This window comes from Primulina eburnea, chromosome 6 (genome assembly GCF_022965805.1).
Source record: "Primulina eburnea isolate SZY01 chromosome 6, ASM2296580v1, whole genome shotgun sequence".
NCBI classification, from domain to species: domain Eukaryota; kingdom Viridiplantae; phylum Streptophyta; class Magnoliopsida; order Lamiales; family Gesneriaceae; genus Primulina; species Primulina eburnea.
This window is the reverse complement of record NC_133106.1, coordinates 39000279-39016521: the sequence shown is the minus strand read 5'-3', so window position 1 is coordinate 39016521 and position 16243 is coordinate 39000279. Positions and strand designations below refer to the sequence as shown.

Below are 16243 nucleotides of genomic sequence, written 5' to 3'. Positions count from 1 at the left end.
GAGTTATGTAGATGTGTATATATCAGATAAGTAATGATCCTTTTCTTTGTGGGAAAAAGTGGATGCATTTAACATGGCTTGCCTTTAATAGTTGCTAAAAGGAATAGATTTTATTCCATTTCATCTATGGCATTATCATTCTATAATACCAAGTATCTCGCGTTATATTATTATAGTAAATATAATATTGACAGATTTAATAATTTTAATTTAATAGAAACCAGATTGCTACACCTTTTTTATCACATCATGCTAACGTAACTTTTTTTTTTATAAAAAAATATATATATATTTTAGACACGGTGAAAAATTTGAAGACGAATGATAAAAATAATACTTATATATATGACACTGTTTATAAAACAATAAATTATGAATCAAATTCTAAGAATGATAATTAGAATCACATATTATTTTATTATCCATATATGATAACATTTTTATATAGTATTGGATTGCTATCTTTAGAAAATGGCGAAAAACAAACAAAAATCTAACGAAAATCATAAAACTACTGAAAAGCATATCTACCCCATACGCCTTTTCTGTGTGTCCGAATTTTCTTTAATTATTTGCGAAAATTTCCATTTTTCATGTCAGGAAAAAGGCAACTTCAATGCCTTTAACGAAATGGTAGTGATTAATACTTGTGGTTTTTTCTACGAAATAGAAACTGAAATGTATGTACCATGAGATTTAATGAATTGTACAGGCTATAGCTGACATCATTCATGTAAACTTGAAATTTTCCGAATATATATCATGTATATGGCAATCGATAAACATTCGAATATATATAAAAAAAATCGTTCATATCAAAAGAACAATAAACATGTAAGAAACGGCGAAGGTCATAAATCTGCATTTTTTACCGATGGTATATGTTCCACATCAATTTTAGAAAAGATGTGCATCGACACTTTTTTTTGAATCCCGAGCTTCCGATCAACTCATTGATGTTATGAGAAATACATATAAATAGTAATTATTGAAATTATCAAGCACGCTGTCTCATAAAAACAAAAATACATCTACAGAGAGTTGAAATACTTAAAAGACTTCAAATCGGAGGAAAGTAGAATACTTACAAATTATTCGATGGTTTGCGGTAAAAATCAATCCACTTCTGCATATTTATTTATCGATGTGTAGAAACATGATTTTATTAGAAATTTTAACAACTTGTAAATAAATATACAATTAATCGGTAAACCGTTGCTTGGTATAATCACTGGATGGTGGAAAGGTTGGAAGCAAGTCGTTTTGCACAATCAAATGTTAGATATAATGTAAACAGAGACCAAGCTAGGCTCCTTGACTTGTCAAACAAATTCATTCCATCCACGAGATATCTGATCGAGTTTCAAGATGGATGTTAGATAACGAAACATGTAGCAAATTAGCATAAAATTATTACACCAGTGGTATTGTGCAACAAATGTCTGATATTTTATCAAAAGTTTAGGAGTCATTTACCGTCAAAAAATCGAATGTTTAAACATTTAAAAGCTGCGTTGTACTGTATGATTCGGGCTAGGACACACACACTGGAGCCAGCACGTGAATTCTCAACAGGCATAAGTCTGTCTTTTACTTCATTCAAATCTCTCTATCTTTTGCCCACTATCATTTCTTGATAACTTCTCCAAATTAAATGGGATTTCACTTGTTCAAAAGATCACTATTATTCAGTATTTACGTTTTGTCAGCTGCTTGTGCAACACGAACATGTGATTTCCCGGCCATATTCAACTTTGGGGACTCGAACTCCGACACCGGTGGCCTGTCGGCAGCATTTGGCCAGGCGGGCCCGCCCAGTGGAGAGACATACTTCCGCCACCCGGCAGGGCGGTACTGTGATGGCCGTCTGGTAATCGATTTTATGGGTAAGGAAATCATAAGTAACCTGTGTGTGTATTTCTTTCAATATGCTTAAATGTTCATGCTTTTCATTATTCTTCGGTGAAACACGTGTTTTTCATTACCTAAAGTTGAATTAGCAAATGAACACTTAGTTGAATGAGAAATGTCAGACTTCGATGTGATATTGAAGATGGACAGACTTTATAATCTGGCAGCTGGTTCGATTAGTTCTCCCTTGGTTTATTATCTATATGTGTAGATACATATAAAAATACACACACATTTGCTACTGCAATTTGAGTATGGATTCTTGATATTTGCAGCTGAGAGCATAGGACTTCCATATCTAAGTGCATTTCTTGATGCTTTGGGTTCCAACTTCAGTCACGGAGCCAACTTTGCCACCGCTGGATCAACCATTAGGCCTCAAAACACCACTCTACATCAAAGTGGTTTCAGCCCTTTTTCTTTAAATGTCCAATACTACCAGTTCAGTGATTTCCAAAGAAGATCACAGATGTTACGTAATCAAGGTGCACAACACCAATATTTGATAAAAGACATGCACCCACACCCACACCCACACCCACACCCACATGATGGATTTCGAGTAATATACGTATGTAATTGTTGTTGTTGATTGAATCACTTGTAGGAGGGGTTTTTAAGGGATTATTACCAAAGGCTGAGGTTTTTTCGAGGGCGTTGTACACGTTTGATATAGGTCAAAATGATTTAACAGCGGGTTATTTCCTCAACATGACAACAGATGAAGTTAGAGCTTATGTTCCTGATGTATTGGATCAGTTCAAGACCGTTGTTAAGGTAAAGTGGAAAAACATTCTTTATAGTCATTTCTTGATAAGTGAAAGTCATATTTGTCAGGTCCCTTAGATTTGGGAGTCGGTTGTCTTAGAATTATTCGATGCTTGTATAGCTTGAAATTCGGATGTATATTTTCACGAAGTTCAAATGAGTTATATATAATTTGTTGGAAGCTCTTCCTGTAACCATATATGTCATGACACTACGCAAAGATTGCTCGCGAGTTCATAAATTTGTTTGATTAACTAAGTATATAAAATTTGAGGCTGGCTGGTCACGTGTTCTATTTTATACATCGGGGCAAGTGGAACTCGAACTTGCTAAAACTATCTTTTCACATTTAACTCGGTGCTGCAGGTCTCAATACAGACAGTACTATAAAATGTATAGCTTGAGGTTTAATTAATTTGATTACTACAATTGATGGTAATTTAATTTGTTTGTTTTGTGAAGTACATATATGATCATGGAGGCAGATCATTCTGGATACACAACACAGGACCAGTCGGCTGTCTACCCTACGTGATGGATCGAGTGCTAATCACAGCAGGACAAATTGACAAGGTAGGATGTGCTGCACCTTTCAACGACGTAGCACAATATTTTAACCTCAAGTTAAAGGAAGCAGTAGTTCAGCTGAGAAAGGACCTTCCGTCAGCTGTCTTGACCTATGTCGATGTCTACTCAGTGAAGTATGATCTCATTAGCCATGCCAAGAAATATGGTATGTATATGTGTAGTACTGGCTCTGGCTAGCTGTCCAGTCTTGATCATCCTGTTTTTTTCATTTTGTGATTTTTTGACCTTTGATGTAGGATTTGTGCATCCATTACAAGCTTGTTGTGGGCATGGAGGCAAATACAACTACAACAAGAACCATGGTTGTGGTAGCAAAGTCAGAGTGCATGGAAAAGAAATAACGTTGGGAAAATCATGCAAGGATCCATCGGTTGCCATAAATTGGGATGGTGTGCATTATACCGAGGCTGCTAACAAATGGGTTTTCGATCGAATCGTGAACGGTGGGTATTCGGATCCTCCAGTTCCTTTGAGAATGGCATGTCACATTAAGAGTGCGGTTCATGAATGAACTAATGGCAAATCATTATCAAATAACTTAATGTAACAACTCGATAGATATATGATGAATGAATTATAAAAAAATGTTTTCTTTTCTACTAAACTGACATTCATGCAGAAAGAGCATGGATGAGAACTGATAATACTTATGCCCCAGCGATTGACAGGAATTAAATGACACTGTTTATTACTTGTATACATATATTAATAGGAAAAAATGAATATCGAAAATTAATCTTGACAACCCCACCAACTCCATTACTAAAGACACACATGGAAACATTACAGTAACCTTACCAGTTACCAACCAAAAAAAAACTCTTTCCTCCACATGCATGCTACATATCCAAAAGATGATAAATTTTTAAAAACAATATATTATTTTTTAAAAACTTAATATCTTAGATTGAACGAGATCATTTTTGACGAAAGGTTACTTAAATAAAATAAAATTGATTTATACTTGCGGATCGTATTATTATTAAACAAACAAGCGGGTTTCGCTAAATTGGACATATAATTGATTAATCAATCAACTTAAAAATATTAAATCAATATGTCATGCGGCAAATAAATTATATTCTTCGCTCTTTTTATTTACGAAACTTATGTATTCCAATAATCTATATCTATATAAATATACAGATTGAATTGTGAATTTACTCTATTGTCCTTATCTTTATTATTATCTATTAATTACAATTATACATTTACTCTTTTGTCCTTATCCTTATTATTTATTTACTAATTACTAAACTTTTAATCATTATCCTTATTATTTATTTACTAATTACTAAACTTTTAAATTCAATAGGCGAGATTAAAATTTGTTTTGTGAAAAAACCTTACAAATAATCTATATCTATCTATACCTATCTATACTAATCTATCTATTCTATATCTATATAAATATACAGATTGAATTGTGAATTTACTCTATTGTCCTTATCTTTATTATTATCTATTAATTACAATTATACATTTATTCTTTTGTCCTTATCCTTATTATTTATTTACTAATTACTAAACTTTTAATCCTTATCCTTATTATTTATTTACTAATTACTAAACTTTTAAATTCAACAGCCGAGATTAAAATTTGTTTTGTGAAAAAACCTTACAAATAATATATATCTATCTATATCTATCTATACTAATCTATATCTATACTAATATAAATATATGAATGTGAATTGTGAATTTACTCTATTGTCCTTATCTTTATTATTATCTATTAATTACAATTATACATTTACTCTTTTGTCCTTATCCTTATTATTTATTTACTAATTACTAAACTTTTAATCCTTATCCTTATTATTTATTTACTAATTACTAAACTTTTAAATTCAATAGCCTAGATTAAAATTTGTTTTGTGAAAAAACCTTACCAATAATCTATATTTATCTATATCTATCTATACTAATCTATACTAATATAAATATATGAATGTGACCTTCATTTAATAATAATCATTAATATATATTTTTTTTAAATCAATTTTCAATATATGATGCTAAATACATATTACTAAATAATTTATTATCTATTTTATTAATCTATTAAGTATATGACTTTCATTTGTGAGCTTACTATTATATTATTTTTTTGTTTTACAATTTGTCATGTTAATGGTGTTATTTAATTCATTTTTTTTTCTTAGTTTAATAAGATCATTAATATTGTATTTAACTCAATCAAACTACTTATTATTTTAATTTACTTTAAATTTAATTTTAGTTACTTAAATTTATACATTGCCATCAAATAATAACAGGAAGACAAAGAGAAATGAGTCGGATTGAATAAAAATAAATTATTTATAAATATTAATGTCATACAAAATTTCTTTCTCCCATTTAGAATAAAAATATTTTCAGACTCTTTAAGTGTCAATAAAGATATGTGATTGAGAGAAATATTTGTCTTTAAGTGATTTCAAACATTGTTTTTAAGTTATTTAGTCAATTTTTTTTATAAATGCTGCTAAATAAATATTACTAAATAATATGCTCCATTTGATCATTTTGTGTTCTTGCAATGAGAGGAGTTTTTTTTTTACCCTAGCGTTAACATGTTTGATTGTTATATGTCTTTTGTATTGATCATGTAATTGTGTTTGCATTGTTTATGTGATTTGTTTGTTTGCACAAAGAAAAGAGAAAACAAAATCAAATATCCAACAAAAACGGTTATTTTTCAATTTTTTATTGTTGAGATATTTTGTTAATTTTTAAACACATAATGCATGTTTTCTGTTTGCTTAGATTACTTAGTTTAAAGTGACTTAGAAAATATTAAAAAGATTGAAATATTTATTCGTTTTTACCTTATGTCTCATAATATCAAGAGATAACATTTTTTATTTATTGGGGCAAATGTATTTTCAAACTTCTGTCTATAAATCAATATTTAAATTTTTTACGACATTATTATAGTCTCTAATCAATTTTTTTTACTTAAATTGATAGAAGGCATTTTAATTTGAGTTTTTATATTCTTGCTTATATTATTTTTGTAATATTATTTATCATGAAAATAATAGGTGAACTACAAAATTTGGTAGGTCTAAGAGTTCTCTGGTGAACGACAAATATGGATAAATTATTAAAATATATAATATCCAGTAGATTTTTGGCATGGGATTTTGCTCTAATTCAATGATTATGCACGATTCTAAATTTTAATTATATCACAAGTTAACGCATGCTTTGTTGTTGCTAGATATATTTAGTCAATAGTCTAATATGTTTCTATGGTTTAAGAAAAATTGTGTGACTTTGTATTATATTTTTACGGCTGCTTTTCTAAATGGTTTTATTATGATTTCAAGGCACCATTTTTCATGTGTTTTTTAAAGAAGTGAAATGAATATCTATAAAACGATGACATTAATAAGGCTTCTTCTCTTTATTTGAAAAAAATATTGGAAAATTTATACGAATTGTGAATAATATGAGTTAATATTTAATTTGAGAGTGATTTATGCTTTTTATTGGTCGTATATACTTCAATTTTTTTGTTATTGTACTAAATAAATTATTTTTAAACTTTGAGTTATACTTTTTTTTCTTATCGAGGTTGTTTGTGTTATGATTTTTTTATTCGTTTTGGTTAGTATTGTTGGCGGTAATTGATTTTTCTGATTATATCATGTGTCTTGTTATTTATATAAAAATAAGTATGAGAGTACATCAATCAAAGCCACGTATTTTGGGTCTTCTGTTCTACGAAGAGAATAGTAAATGGTTTCTGTGAATTATATAATTTCTTGGTTTTTCATACATATAATCTACGAAATGCGTCAAATTTTGAACAAAAAAGTTTTGACAAACATAGTTGATGAAAAAAAAGACATGTTAAATAAAAAAAATAATGTTGTGTATTACTATGTTGGGTGCGATAATTTTCCCTGCTTGGTAGAGCGGTCGAACCGTGGTGCTTGAGCTGCTGTGCGGTTTAAAAGATTTGAGTTGCACAATTACTACTAGCTATAGCTTTTGGTAAAACGACAAACGATCGGTCTTACAATTGGTATCAGAGCCAAGGTCACGGGTTCGATTCCCATTGATTGCAAGGAGTGCAATTATTGGAAGGAAGATTGTTGGATGCAATAATTGTCCCTACTTGCTTGAGCAGCCGAACTGTGGTGCTTGAGCTGCTGCGCGATTTAAAAGATTTAAGTTGCACCATTACTACTAGTTGTAGCTTTTGGTAAAGCGGCAAGCGTTCGGTCCTACATACTATGTCCTAATTTCTGTATGATATAATTCAAGCACATTTTTTTATAGATATTTGAAATTAGGTCTAATTAAGTAACATGAAACATATACATATATATTAAATCATATTTAAAGCAAAATGGTAAGATCAAGAATGATTCAGATTTAAATTTCAACGAAACATAATGAAGAAGGAATTGAAGAATTGTATGTGTACGTTAAGTGTTATATAATGATTATGTTGCTACTTCATGATTGTGCCACATATGAATGTCATATAGAATGTCAATATTTCTCAATAAAATAGTTTTTTTCAAAAAGAAAAAATTATTCATTTAGAAAAAAAAATACATGAAAAACAAATTGTGCATAATTCTCATTCTATTTATAATGGTATGAGAACAATTCTAAAACTTTGTTGACACAATATAACAGATCAATTCTGTGCATTTTATTGAGACATTGAGCCAGTTTCACTTTATTTTCTCCAATATTATCTCGATATATTTCGAGGTGATACGAGATTGTTTTTGTCTCTTTTTTTTGTCAAAGTGTCTAACTAGCTAATTTATAACATATATGATGGTAGCATAGAAAAATCCTTGTCAAATAAATTCACTTTGCAAAATATTGAAATTCAAATAAAATTCTACAATATTTCATCAATTTAATTTTGACTATCATAAAATGCTCATCAAATCTAAATGGTTATATTATTAGATGAGATATTGAATAAGACAAATACTTTGACATATATTTGAATGATATCTCATATGCATATCTTAATTACATTATTCGTATCTCTTCTCAAGCTTTTTAAAATACAATAATTAATTTTGTATATCGTTCCACAAGATATAAAATATTATAAAACAAAATATAAACTCGATAGAAGAAAATTTGTTCTGTTTCAATGAATAATATAATATTATGTTCTAAACGCAACAAATGAGATTGAAACTATATCATCATCATGACATGATGCTCGCAATCATTATTTCAAAGCTTCCAAAAAATGACGATCAAGATGACTTTTTTGAATTGTGTCAAATTGAATGAGGACACAATTCTAAGATATAGCCATTTGAAAAAATTTAAGTATTTTTCTCACACTGATTGAGAAATAGTTGTTAAAAATTTATTAATCTTACAGCTATATGTGATAATATGATACTAAATATATAAAAATGATATCACAAATATCACAATATTTGAAGAAAGTGCAACATCATTCATTGGTTATGTTGTTGAAGAATATATAGGTTATAAATACTTTTAGTCACAAGTGAAAACTTATCACGAGTAAAAGAATTTTTTCTTAGGAGTTATAGTTGATTATTGTCAAAAGCTGAAAAATCATTTAACAACAAAAAAATAGTCGGAAAAATAAGATTATCAAATAAAAACAATACAGAAAATCGAAAAAATGTCGTGATAAAGAAGCAAACTACGAGCATGTCAGATCCCGGATAAGGATTGTAAATAACATAATAGATGTTAAAGACGATCAGATACTTGTTGAGCATATCTAAATAATTATATGTATATTATAACAAACTACGACTGTTGAGTTGTCAAAATCAACCAAAAAGCATATTGGAAAGTGTGTCAAGTGGATAAGATACTTTCTCTGATTTATATACCGTCTATGGTCATGATTTTTTTATTTTTTATGGTTTAGTTTGTTTCAGTTGATAAATGTTAATAACCATGTTTTAATTCATTTAAATATTATTAAAATTTAGTACATATATTTTCAGTAGTTTAGTTTTTTACACGCACGTGCATTTTTCTAGTTTAAGGAAATTTGTCTACCAGTTTTTCTGATCTCTCTAACCTTTTTCTTCTCTGCACTCTCTCCGTTCTTGCATCGAAAGAGATGTTCGCCCCCACGTTTTCGCTTTCTTTGTCGAGCTTCTCCGACCTGTCAGCAGTATCCTCGAGATCATTTCTGGGTTTTTTCTTTCCTATTCAGGTGACTCTGCGTAAATGCTTCGTTATTCATCTCATGTACAAGGTACTTGTATCGTGTTTATGCGGATAATGTCCAAGTTGATTTCTTTATGAAAAATATAGGCGCTTCCTTGATTGTCTCATTGATGTTATCGAAGTCTTGTTTTGTTGTATCTTTAAATTTAAGCAAAGCCCAGTTTTTGTTTTAAATATATTAGATTTCTTCAACGAGTATAAGCTGTTACTTCCGGGCATCTCAAAGTTGTGATCTTTGTATAAAAGTCAACCATTGAGAATATCAAAGGGTGGCATGTGCTTTGTTGCTTGCTTAAAAATGGTCCGTGCAGCTAATTATGGAGCAATAGGCATGTGGGGTGATCATTTTTTGCTCCTAAGATTTGCTCTTTAAAGGGGCCTCTTGTATCAGAATCATCAGTATGGGCTGTTTAGTTCATAGTCATAACTCTCCTTATATTTGTGATTTCTATATTCTTCTCGATTGTTTTTTTTTTTTCGGTTTCTGTGAAAGGTTTTGTTAATATAGGCATATCTGCACTTTCTTTGTGCAGAGTGTCTGCTTGAAGCTTAATTGGGCAATGTAAAGCAGCCTCTAACCTATAAATATGGAATCTGATATGATGTATAGAAAGGGGAATATTGCACGTAGGTATGTATCATTTGGTTACGGTAGGCAAGTGGGAAACGCCTTCCATTTTGTATGTGAGGCGAATGTTACATGGCTTTTGATTCTCGTTCTTTCAGCACTCTTGTCAACAAACCAAACGAAACTATGAGGATTTTCATCACAATCAGTGTCGGTATCATGTTTGGCTTCTTCATAGGAGTGTCCTTTCCATCACTTCCCTTAACGAAGGTACGGAAAAAGTTCATGTCTCTGCAAAATGACTGGTTGAATTTACTGCCCTGTGCTTGCTTTGTATTTTGTGCGAATACTAACTCTATTTTGTTATTTGGCAGCTAAATATCACCTCTGTTATTCTTCATGATTTTACAATAACAGGGAACGGAAGCATAGCTAACTCTACCCAAGCAAGTAATAATTCTCAGCATATGCCGACAAATGTTGGGAACAACTCTAGTGGAAATCAAACCACAAAGGATTCATCAAAGGTATAATTTTTTTGTTGCGAACACTATACATTTATATTTTGTTTAATTCAAATTATTGTAAGCTTTTATATCTATCTATTTGGTTCGTGTAATTGAAGATAACTTGTGGCAGAGATATCAGTGTTTACTAAGACACAAAATAGTGTCATTTTTAGTGTCCGAAAAAGCCCCACTTTGACAGCCAAAAACAAAAATTCAGCTTGGTGAATGTTTCTACCAGAATGCCTGCATCTTTGCTATCGAGCTAGTAAATAACACTTTCAGAAGTTTTCTGGTAACATCGTTTTATAAAAATCGTGTTTTAGATTTGGGTCCCATCAAATCCAAAAGGAGCAGAAAGATTGCCTCCAGCCATTGTTGTATCTGAGTCAGATCTCTATCTCCGGAGATTGTGGGGATTACCCAGTGAGGTGAGCATTTTACTAATATCATAGTCCCTATGTCATGCTTCTCTATTTTGGTTTCTTGTTAACAGTATCTCCATTTGAACTGAGGAACCGATTCACGGTCGAGATTTTGAATGATGTTGCTTATGTAGATAGCAGCCCTCGATATGAATTGGAACTTTCAATGTTATCAGATAAAAATGGAATCGTTAGCATAAGAGGGGAGAAATAATTGATTCAGAAAGTAGAAAAGATGTATGCTATGGTGAGATTAGTGATACAAAAAGCTGATGTTCAGCAATGAATGGTGCTCCAAAAAAAAGTCACCTTATTCTCCGTAGGGAGAGTATTCTAACTGAAATTTACCACTATTTTTGTCTAGTGTACAATGGATAAAGAAATGCTTTGCTTAGATTACTTACTCTGGAGCCAGTTTGATGCTCTTGAAAATCAAATGTACGGATTCGTTGGTTCAAATAACTTGAATTTGATTTCTTTATTGTATCACTGGTTAGGACTTGGCCATGGAACCAAAATATCTGGTCACCTTTACGGTTGGTTACAATCAAAAGAATAACATTGACGCAGCAGTGAAAAAGGTCAGTGACCTTCCATTTTTTCTATACAGCCCTTAAACTACGTTTTAATCTCACTATGTCACTACAGTTTTCAGAGAATTTTACCGTTCTTTTATTTCATTATGACGGACGAACAAGTGAATGGGATGAGTTTGAGTGGTCCAAGCTAGCTATTCATGTGAGTGCCACAAAACAGACAAAATGGTAATATTATTATCTCGTATCAATTCTGAAACTTGTAAATAAATTGTGCAGTGGAATAATTATTGATGTTGAAATTTATCCATGAATTTCATAAAAAGGTGGTACGCTAAAAGGTTTCTACATCCAGACATTGTTGCCGCATATGACTACATTTTTATTTGGGATGAAGATCTCGGGGTTGAACATTTTGACGCAGAAGAGTGAGTGTACAGAACATATACTTTTGAGATGCGAGCCTGGCCAGCTTACTCACACTCTGTTTCTTCTGTGTGCTGCGAATTCCAGATATATTAAACTTGTGAGGAAGCATGGTTTAGAAATTTCACAGCCGGGTTTGGAGCCAACTAGGAGAACGACTTGGGAAATGACAAAACGGCAAAGTGATCATGAAGTTCACAAGTAAGAAAAAATTCATGCAGTCACTATGTTAAGGCCACATTTTCTTCCATTTTTTTGTTTGTTTTTCTTCCATTCTTTATGTGAGTTCTAAAACTATCTTATGCTTTCTTTTGAACACAGGGAAGTAAAGGAGAAGCCAGGCTGGTGTTCTAACCAGCAGTTGCCCCCCTGTGCAGCGTAAGAATTCAAACGCCTCATATTTTTATCAGATTGTATTTCTTTTTAGCTTACGGGTGTCAATTTTGTTTTGCATTCTAACACAGGTTTGTAGAAATCATGGCTCCTGTCTTTTCTCGGGAGGCATGGCGCTGTGCATGGCATTTGATTCAGGTGATTGTCGTTTTTGTTTCGTCATCATTACTTTTTTTTGTGAATCCTCAAGTCACTTCATTTTCCCCTTAGTCTTTGCATTTACTTCCCGCCATATACTTACTGTAGAATGACTTGGTCCATGGATGGGGTCTCGACTTCGCCCTCCAAAAATGTGTTGAGGTTGGTCTTGTATCTTTCTGTCAGTACGGCTCTACCATTTCAATGGGCTTATTTTTTGGTCTAATATTTTTTGGCATCTGACTATTAATATGCTTTCATTGTAGCCTGCTTACGAAAAAATCGGAGTTGTTGATGCCCAATGGATTGTTCACAACACTGTTCCTTCATTAGGAGACCAGGTAACAAACCTTGAGCTCTAAGCTTTAAAAAAACATTATAATATTATAACTTCCTCACAATCGTAAATGTGATTCAACTTAATCTGGTCTCATTTTATAACAGGGGGTGGCAGAGAATGGAAAAGCTCCATGGCAAGGGGTATGCATTCATACTAGTTTAACTATTATTAACATGTCAACCAGAACATGCCTTACTTTGACAACTGATAAACATGTTTATATCTCTGCATTTTGCTCTCGAAATCTTGATCTTGATCCTTGATTGTCATATTAGCTCCAATTTGTATGTCTATGTTTTGTCCGAGAATCCAATTTGGTATTTGTTTTATTTGTTCTAGGTGAGATTGAGGTGTACAAGGGAGTGGGGGATGTTCAAAACTCGGTTGGAAAATGCAGAAAAAGCTTATTACAACTCCATTGGAATTGATCCTTCAAATTTTACAAGTTACAGATAGATAGATGGATAGAATCACACAGATAACATCAGATGATCGAGATAATTGCACACAAACAACTCCAGTATCTTTTCACAGGATATTATTGGTGTATCTTTATAGGTTCATGTCATAATTTATACTTGAATCTGGACTCCGGTACCTGTATTATGTATGTCAAATAATGTTCTACTTGCATTAATTTTTTCGAAAAACCATATGAAAGTTGTTTCTGGATTGTTTTTAAATATAAACAACAACAAATGGGTGTGTGCAAAGATGGTTTAATTAATTGGTAGAATGACAAAAAAATGTTAAAATAAATGGACTAACCAAATGCACCTTTAGTGAACAGAGTCAATCGGACGAATCAAGAAATAGATTGAATAATCGAATTCTAGTACGGACGAGATATTTAAACACGATGTGCGAAAAGAGTAACGAATATATTAGTTCCAATAAAAAATTTATGTACATGAGACGTGTTGAGCACCATTTTACTACTTGTTTCTGCCATGACCAACTATTAACTAAACACACGGATACGATCCATCCTCGTGAATACCAGCCCTTAAAAAACTATGTGCAAGACTAGATCCAACAATCCAAGAATGTGCACTAATTCTGCTAAACCAATGCTATAAATAATGCTCGACGTGTAGCATAGTTATAAAAGCAACATACCCAAGTCCTTGATCGCCGGAAAACCTTCAACAGAAGCCAAAGCTCAAATTAAACTCACCAAACGGACATGGACTTCATCTACTCTGTTCACACACTCAATCTAACACAGTTTCCTGGTAAAAGAAATTTATACCATTCAGCATTCTCCAACAGATATGCAGGGAGATGAACAGCCGAGTATGAATGAGGAACAGGTCCCATTTTCCCAATGATTTCTCTGAAAGTGTACTCTTCCGGTAGCATATCAAACAAATCAGCTCCTTTGCATATCGCTCTCTGGATTCCTGAAGGATTCAAAAAACGAGAAAACCTCACCCTATCAACATGACTGTAAGCTTTCATTTTGAATATGAATTCACGAATGTGTCTAAAACAAAAGCTACAATGCCACCCTGCATCAGCCAAGATTTCATCAGACTGCCGATAGTGTGCATATTTTGTCTTCCCTGATTGATAAATGTGCACTGAAGCTCTCCAGCTATTATTATCGACAAGAAACTCAAATGAATATAAATAGTTCTTCAAACGAAGATGTAGAATTGGAGGTATGCCATCACACCATCTTAAAAGATTAATCGTGTGTCTGCTTGGTATCTCATCAACATCAGACATTATCAACAAGTCATCATCCTGAATACCAGCTTGTTTAAGAAGATAATCGAGTGCGAGTCTCTGATATGCTTCCTCGACAAATGGGTTTTCGCCTTTTTTAAATCTCCCTGGAACTAGTCCATAGTTTAATCTCGGCTCAAGAAATTTGAATTGGTCACGGACAGAAGAAAAGACACAAGGCTTGGGCAGCCCAGTGAATGTAGAATTCGACTCGAGCAACACAAATTCGGTGACATAAGGGTATAACTCTTGCCAGCGTATCTTGAGAAGGTCAACCTCATTGCTAAACAAGACAGCATCATAAACACGCCTAGGATATTCACGTATTTCCCAACCATGAAGTTTGCAGAGATTCTCCATAGATACATTCTCGTGATAGTAGTGAGGTGTTTCATGGAAGGGCTTAGGAGGAGATTCCCATAAAGGACGTAAAAAATACGTGATTTTCTGGCCGTGAACGTATATAACCAAGACACAAGTCGGTACCAACAAGAATAGAAAGAACAAGGCTTTGACATCAAGCACTGGCAAATTACATCTGAGTCTTGACATGATAAAGCTTCGCCCTGAGTCCTGCGGATAAAAAGTGCCACAGAAATTGAAATTTTTCTCCACTGTGAAATGACATTAATAAAGACCACGCAACACATTGAATGGTAGAATAAAAGGATAATGCATGCCTACGATGTACGAACTGGTTTCTTTTAAGTTTTAAACTTCACACAAACAAATCAGAAAATTTATCAATGGAAAACAAGATTACATTTAGCAAAACTAATCAAAAGCAAAATTAGCACAAAATCCCAAATTTTGCCTACATATTCAACACGTAAAAGAAAACAGAGGATCTTGAAACTTAGTGCTCAGGTTTCTGGCTCCGTAGACACCCAAAAAGGGACTTTCGATCTGCATTAGTACATAGTAACACTATCTAATCAAAGCTTAAACCCAACCTCGCCTTCCAAAACTTCAGCAAAGACAACCTGAGCACAAATTTAAGATTTCTACGATCTTTCACCTATCATTCTCACCCCGAGAGAAAAAAACCACACGCACAACAAAACATAGAATCCAAAAATAACACAGACATTAATGATCAAGAATCAAACTTTATCCACAACCAAATTTTGATAACTGTATAACGAATCCAATTCGAAGAAAGAGAGAAAAACCTGACCTGATCACAGGCTTTACCGCATAAATCATCAGACTTCTTGGAACAATAATAAGACCCCCCTTCAGCCATCAAATATACCTTTTCACAAAATCTTGACACACGGCACAAATATCTCTGACCAGCCCCTTCTCAATATCTTAAAACTACCCCCACCCCCTCTCTTAATTTAAAGATCAAAAAAGAAACATTGAAGTTAAATTAAACCTAATTGGGGTCGCTGCACACGACAAATTTGATCCACCTGGGTAAAAAGCAGTTACAAATCGCCAAAAGAATTATTTCCGAACTCTAAATTTATTCACAACCCCGAAAAAATTCTTGAAATCACAAAAATAAATAAATGGGAATGAAGAATTAACAATAACAGTCGAGAATACCAACGAAAAATAATTTAATTTAATAATCATAAATAAACAAGAAGAAAGATACGGCGCCTCTCTTGTGCTGAACGGGTGGCAGTTCTATGCCACGTTGTATCCTTTGCAGGCTGGGAATATTTGGGCCTATCAACCCCAAAATTTAC

General features: G+C 32.5%; 3 protein-coding genes across 7 annotated transcripts; 2 read left to right on the top strand and 1 right to left on the bottom strand.

Annotated features, from left to right (window-relative positions):
- The first annotated feature begins 1550 nt into the window (after positions 1-1550).
- Positions 1551-3964, top strand: LOC140835225 (GDSL esterase/lipase At3g26430). The gene is made up of 5 exons (XM_073200688.1): positions 1551-1886; positions 2187-2396; positions 2519-2688; positions 3142-3412; positions 3504-3964. The coding sequence occupies exons 1-5, from the start codon at positions 1655-1657 to the stop codon at positions 3776-3778; spliced, it is 1158 nt and encodes a 385-aa protein (XP_073056789.1). The 5' UTR covers positions 1551-1654; the 3' UTR covers positions 3779-3964.
- Positions 3965-9290: 5326 nt separating this feature from the next.
- LOC140835223 (uncharacterized) lies at positions 9291-13480 on the top strand. 5 transcript variants are annotated; one of them, XM_073200684.1, is made up of 15 exons: positions 9310-9466; positions 10014-10111; positions 10207-10318; positions 10423-10575; positions 10881-10985; positions 11477-11560; positions 11628-11743; positions 11842-11943; positions 12029-12142; positions 12263-12319; positions 12406-12472; positions 12581-12634; positions 12739-12813; positions 12917-12952; positions 13152-13480. In XM_073200684.1, the coding sequence occupies exons 2-15, from the start codon at positions 10068-10070 to the stop codon at positions 13266-13268; spliced, it is 1236 nt and encodes a 411-aa protein (XP_073056785.1). In that variant the 5' UTR covers positions 9310-9466; positions 10014-10067; the 3' UTR covers positions 13269-13480. The 5 variants fall into 5 exon arrangements, with proteins under 5 accessions (XP_073056784.1, XP_073056785.1, XP_073056786.1 ...); XM_073200685.1 differs by having other exon boundaries at positions 9327-9508; positions 10016-10111; XM_073200686.1 differs by lacking the exon at positions 9310-9466 and adding an exon at positions 9525-9879.
- Positions 13481-13674: 194 nt separating this feature from the next.
- Positions 13675-16243, bottom strand: LOC140835222 (uncharacterized). The gene is made up of 2 exons (XM_073200682.1): positions 15721-16243; positions 13675-15116 (listed from the first exon to the last, which is right to left on the bottom strand). Exons 1-2 carry the CDS (start codon positions 15787-15789, stop codon positions 14019-14021), a joined length of 1167 nt encoding a protein of 388 aa, XP_073056783.1. The 5' UTR covers positions 15790-16243; the 3' UTR covers positions 13675-14018.

What these genes read in the sequence shown, in the direction of transcription:
- LOC140835225 (XM_073200688.1), top strand. Translation starts at nt 1,655, where the DNA reads ATGGGATTTCACTTGTTCAAAAGATCACTATTATTCAGTATTTACGTT. An exon ending in TCTGGTAATCGATTTTATGG is followed by an intron (nt 1,887 to 2,186) that starts GTAAGGAAATCA and finishes TGATATTTGCAG; the next exon opens with CTGAGAGCATAGGACTTCCA. An exon ending in TAGCCATGCCAAGAAATATG is followed by an intron (nt 3,413 to 3,503) that starts GTATGTATATGT and finishes CCTTTGATGTAG; the next exon opens with GATTTGTGCATCCATTACAA.
- LOC140835223 (XM_073200683.1), top strand. Translation starts at nt 9,371, where the DNA reads ATGTTCGCCCCCACGTTTTCGCTTTCTTTGTCGAGCTTCTCCGACCTG. An exon ending in TTGACGCAGCAGTGAAAAAG is followed by an intron (nt 11,561 to 11,627) that starts GTCAGTGACCTT and finishes ATGTCACTACAG; the next exon opens with TTTTCAGAGAATTTTACCGT. An exon ending in AGTGATCATGAAGTTCACAA is followed by an intron (nt 12,143 to 12,262) that starts GTAAGAAAAAAT and finishes TTTTGAACACAG; the next exon opens with GGAAGTAAAGGAGAAGCCAG.
- LOC140835222 (XM_073200682.1), bottom strand. Translation starts at nt 15,789, where the DNA reads ATGGCTGAAGGGGGGTCTTATTATTGTTCCAAGAAGTCTGATGATTTA. An exon ending in GCGGTAAAGCCTGTGATCAG is followed by an intron (nt 15,117 to 15,720) that starts GTCAGGTTTTTC and finishes TTTTATCCGCAG; the next exon opens with GACTCAGGGCGAAGCTTTAT.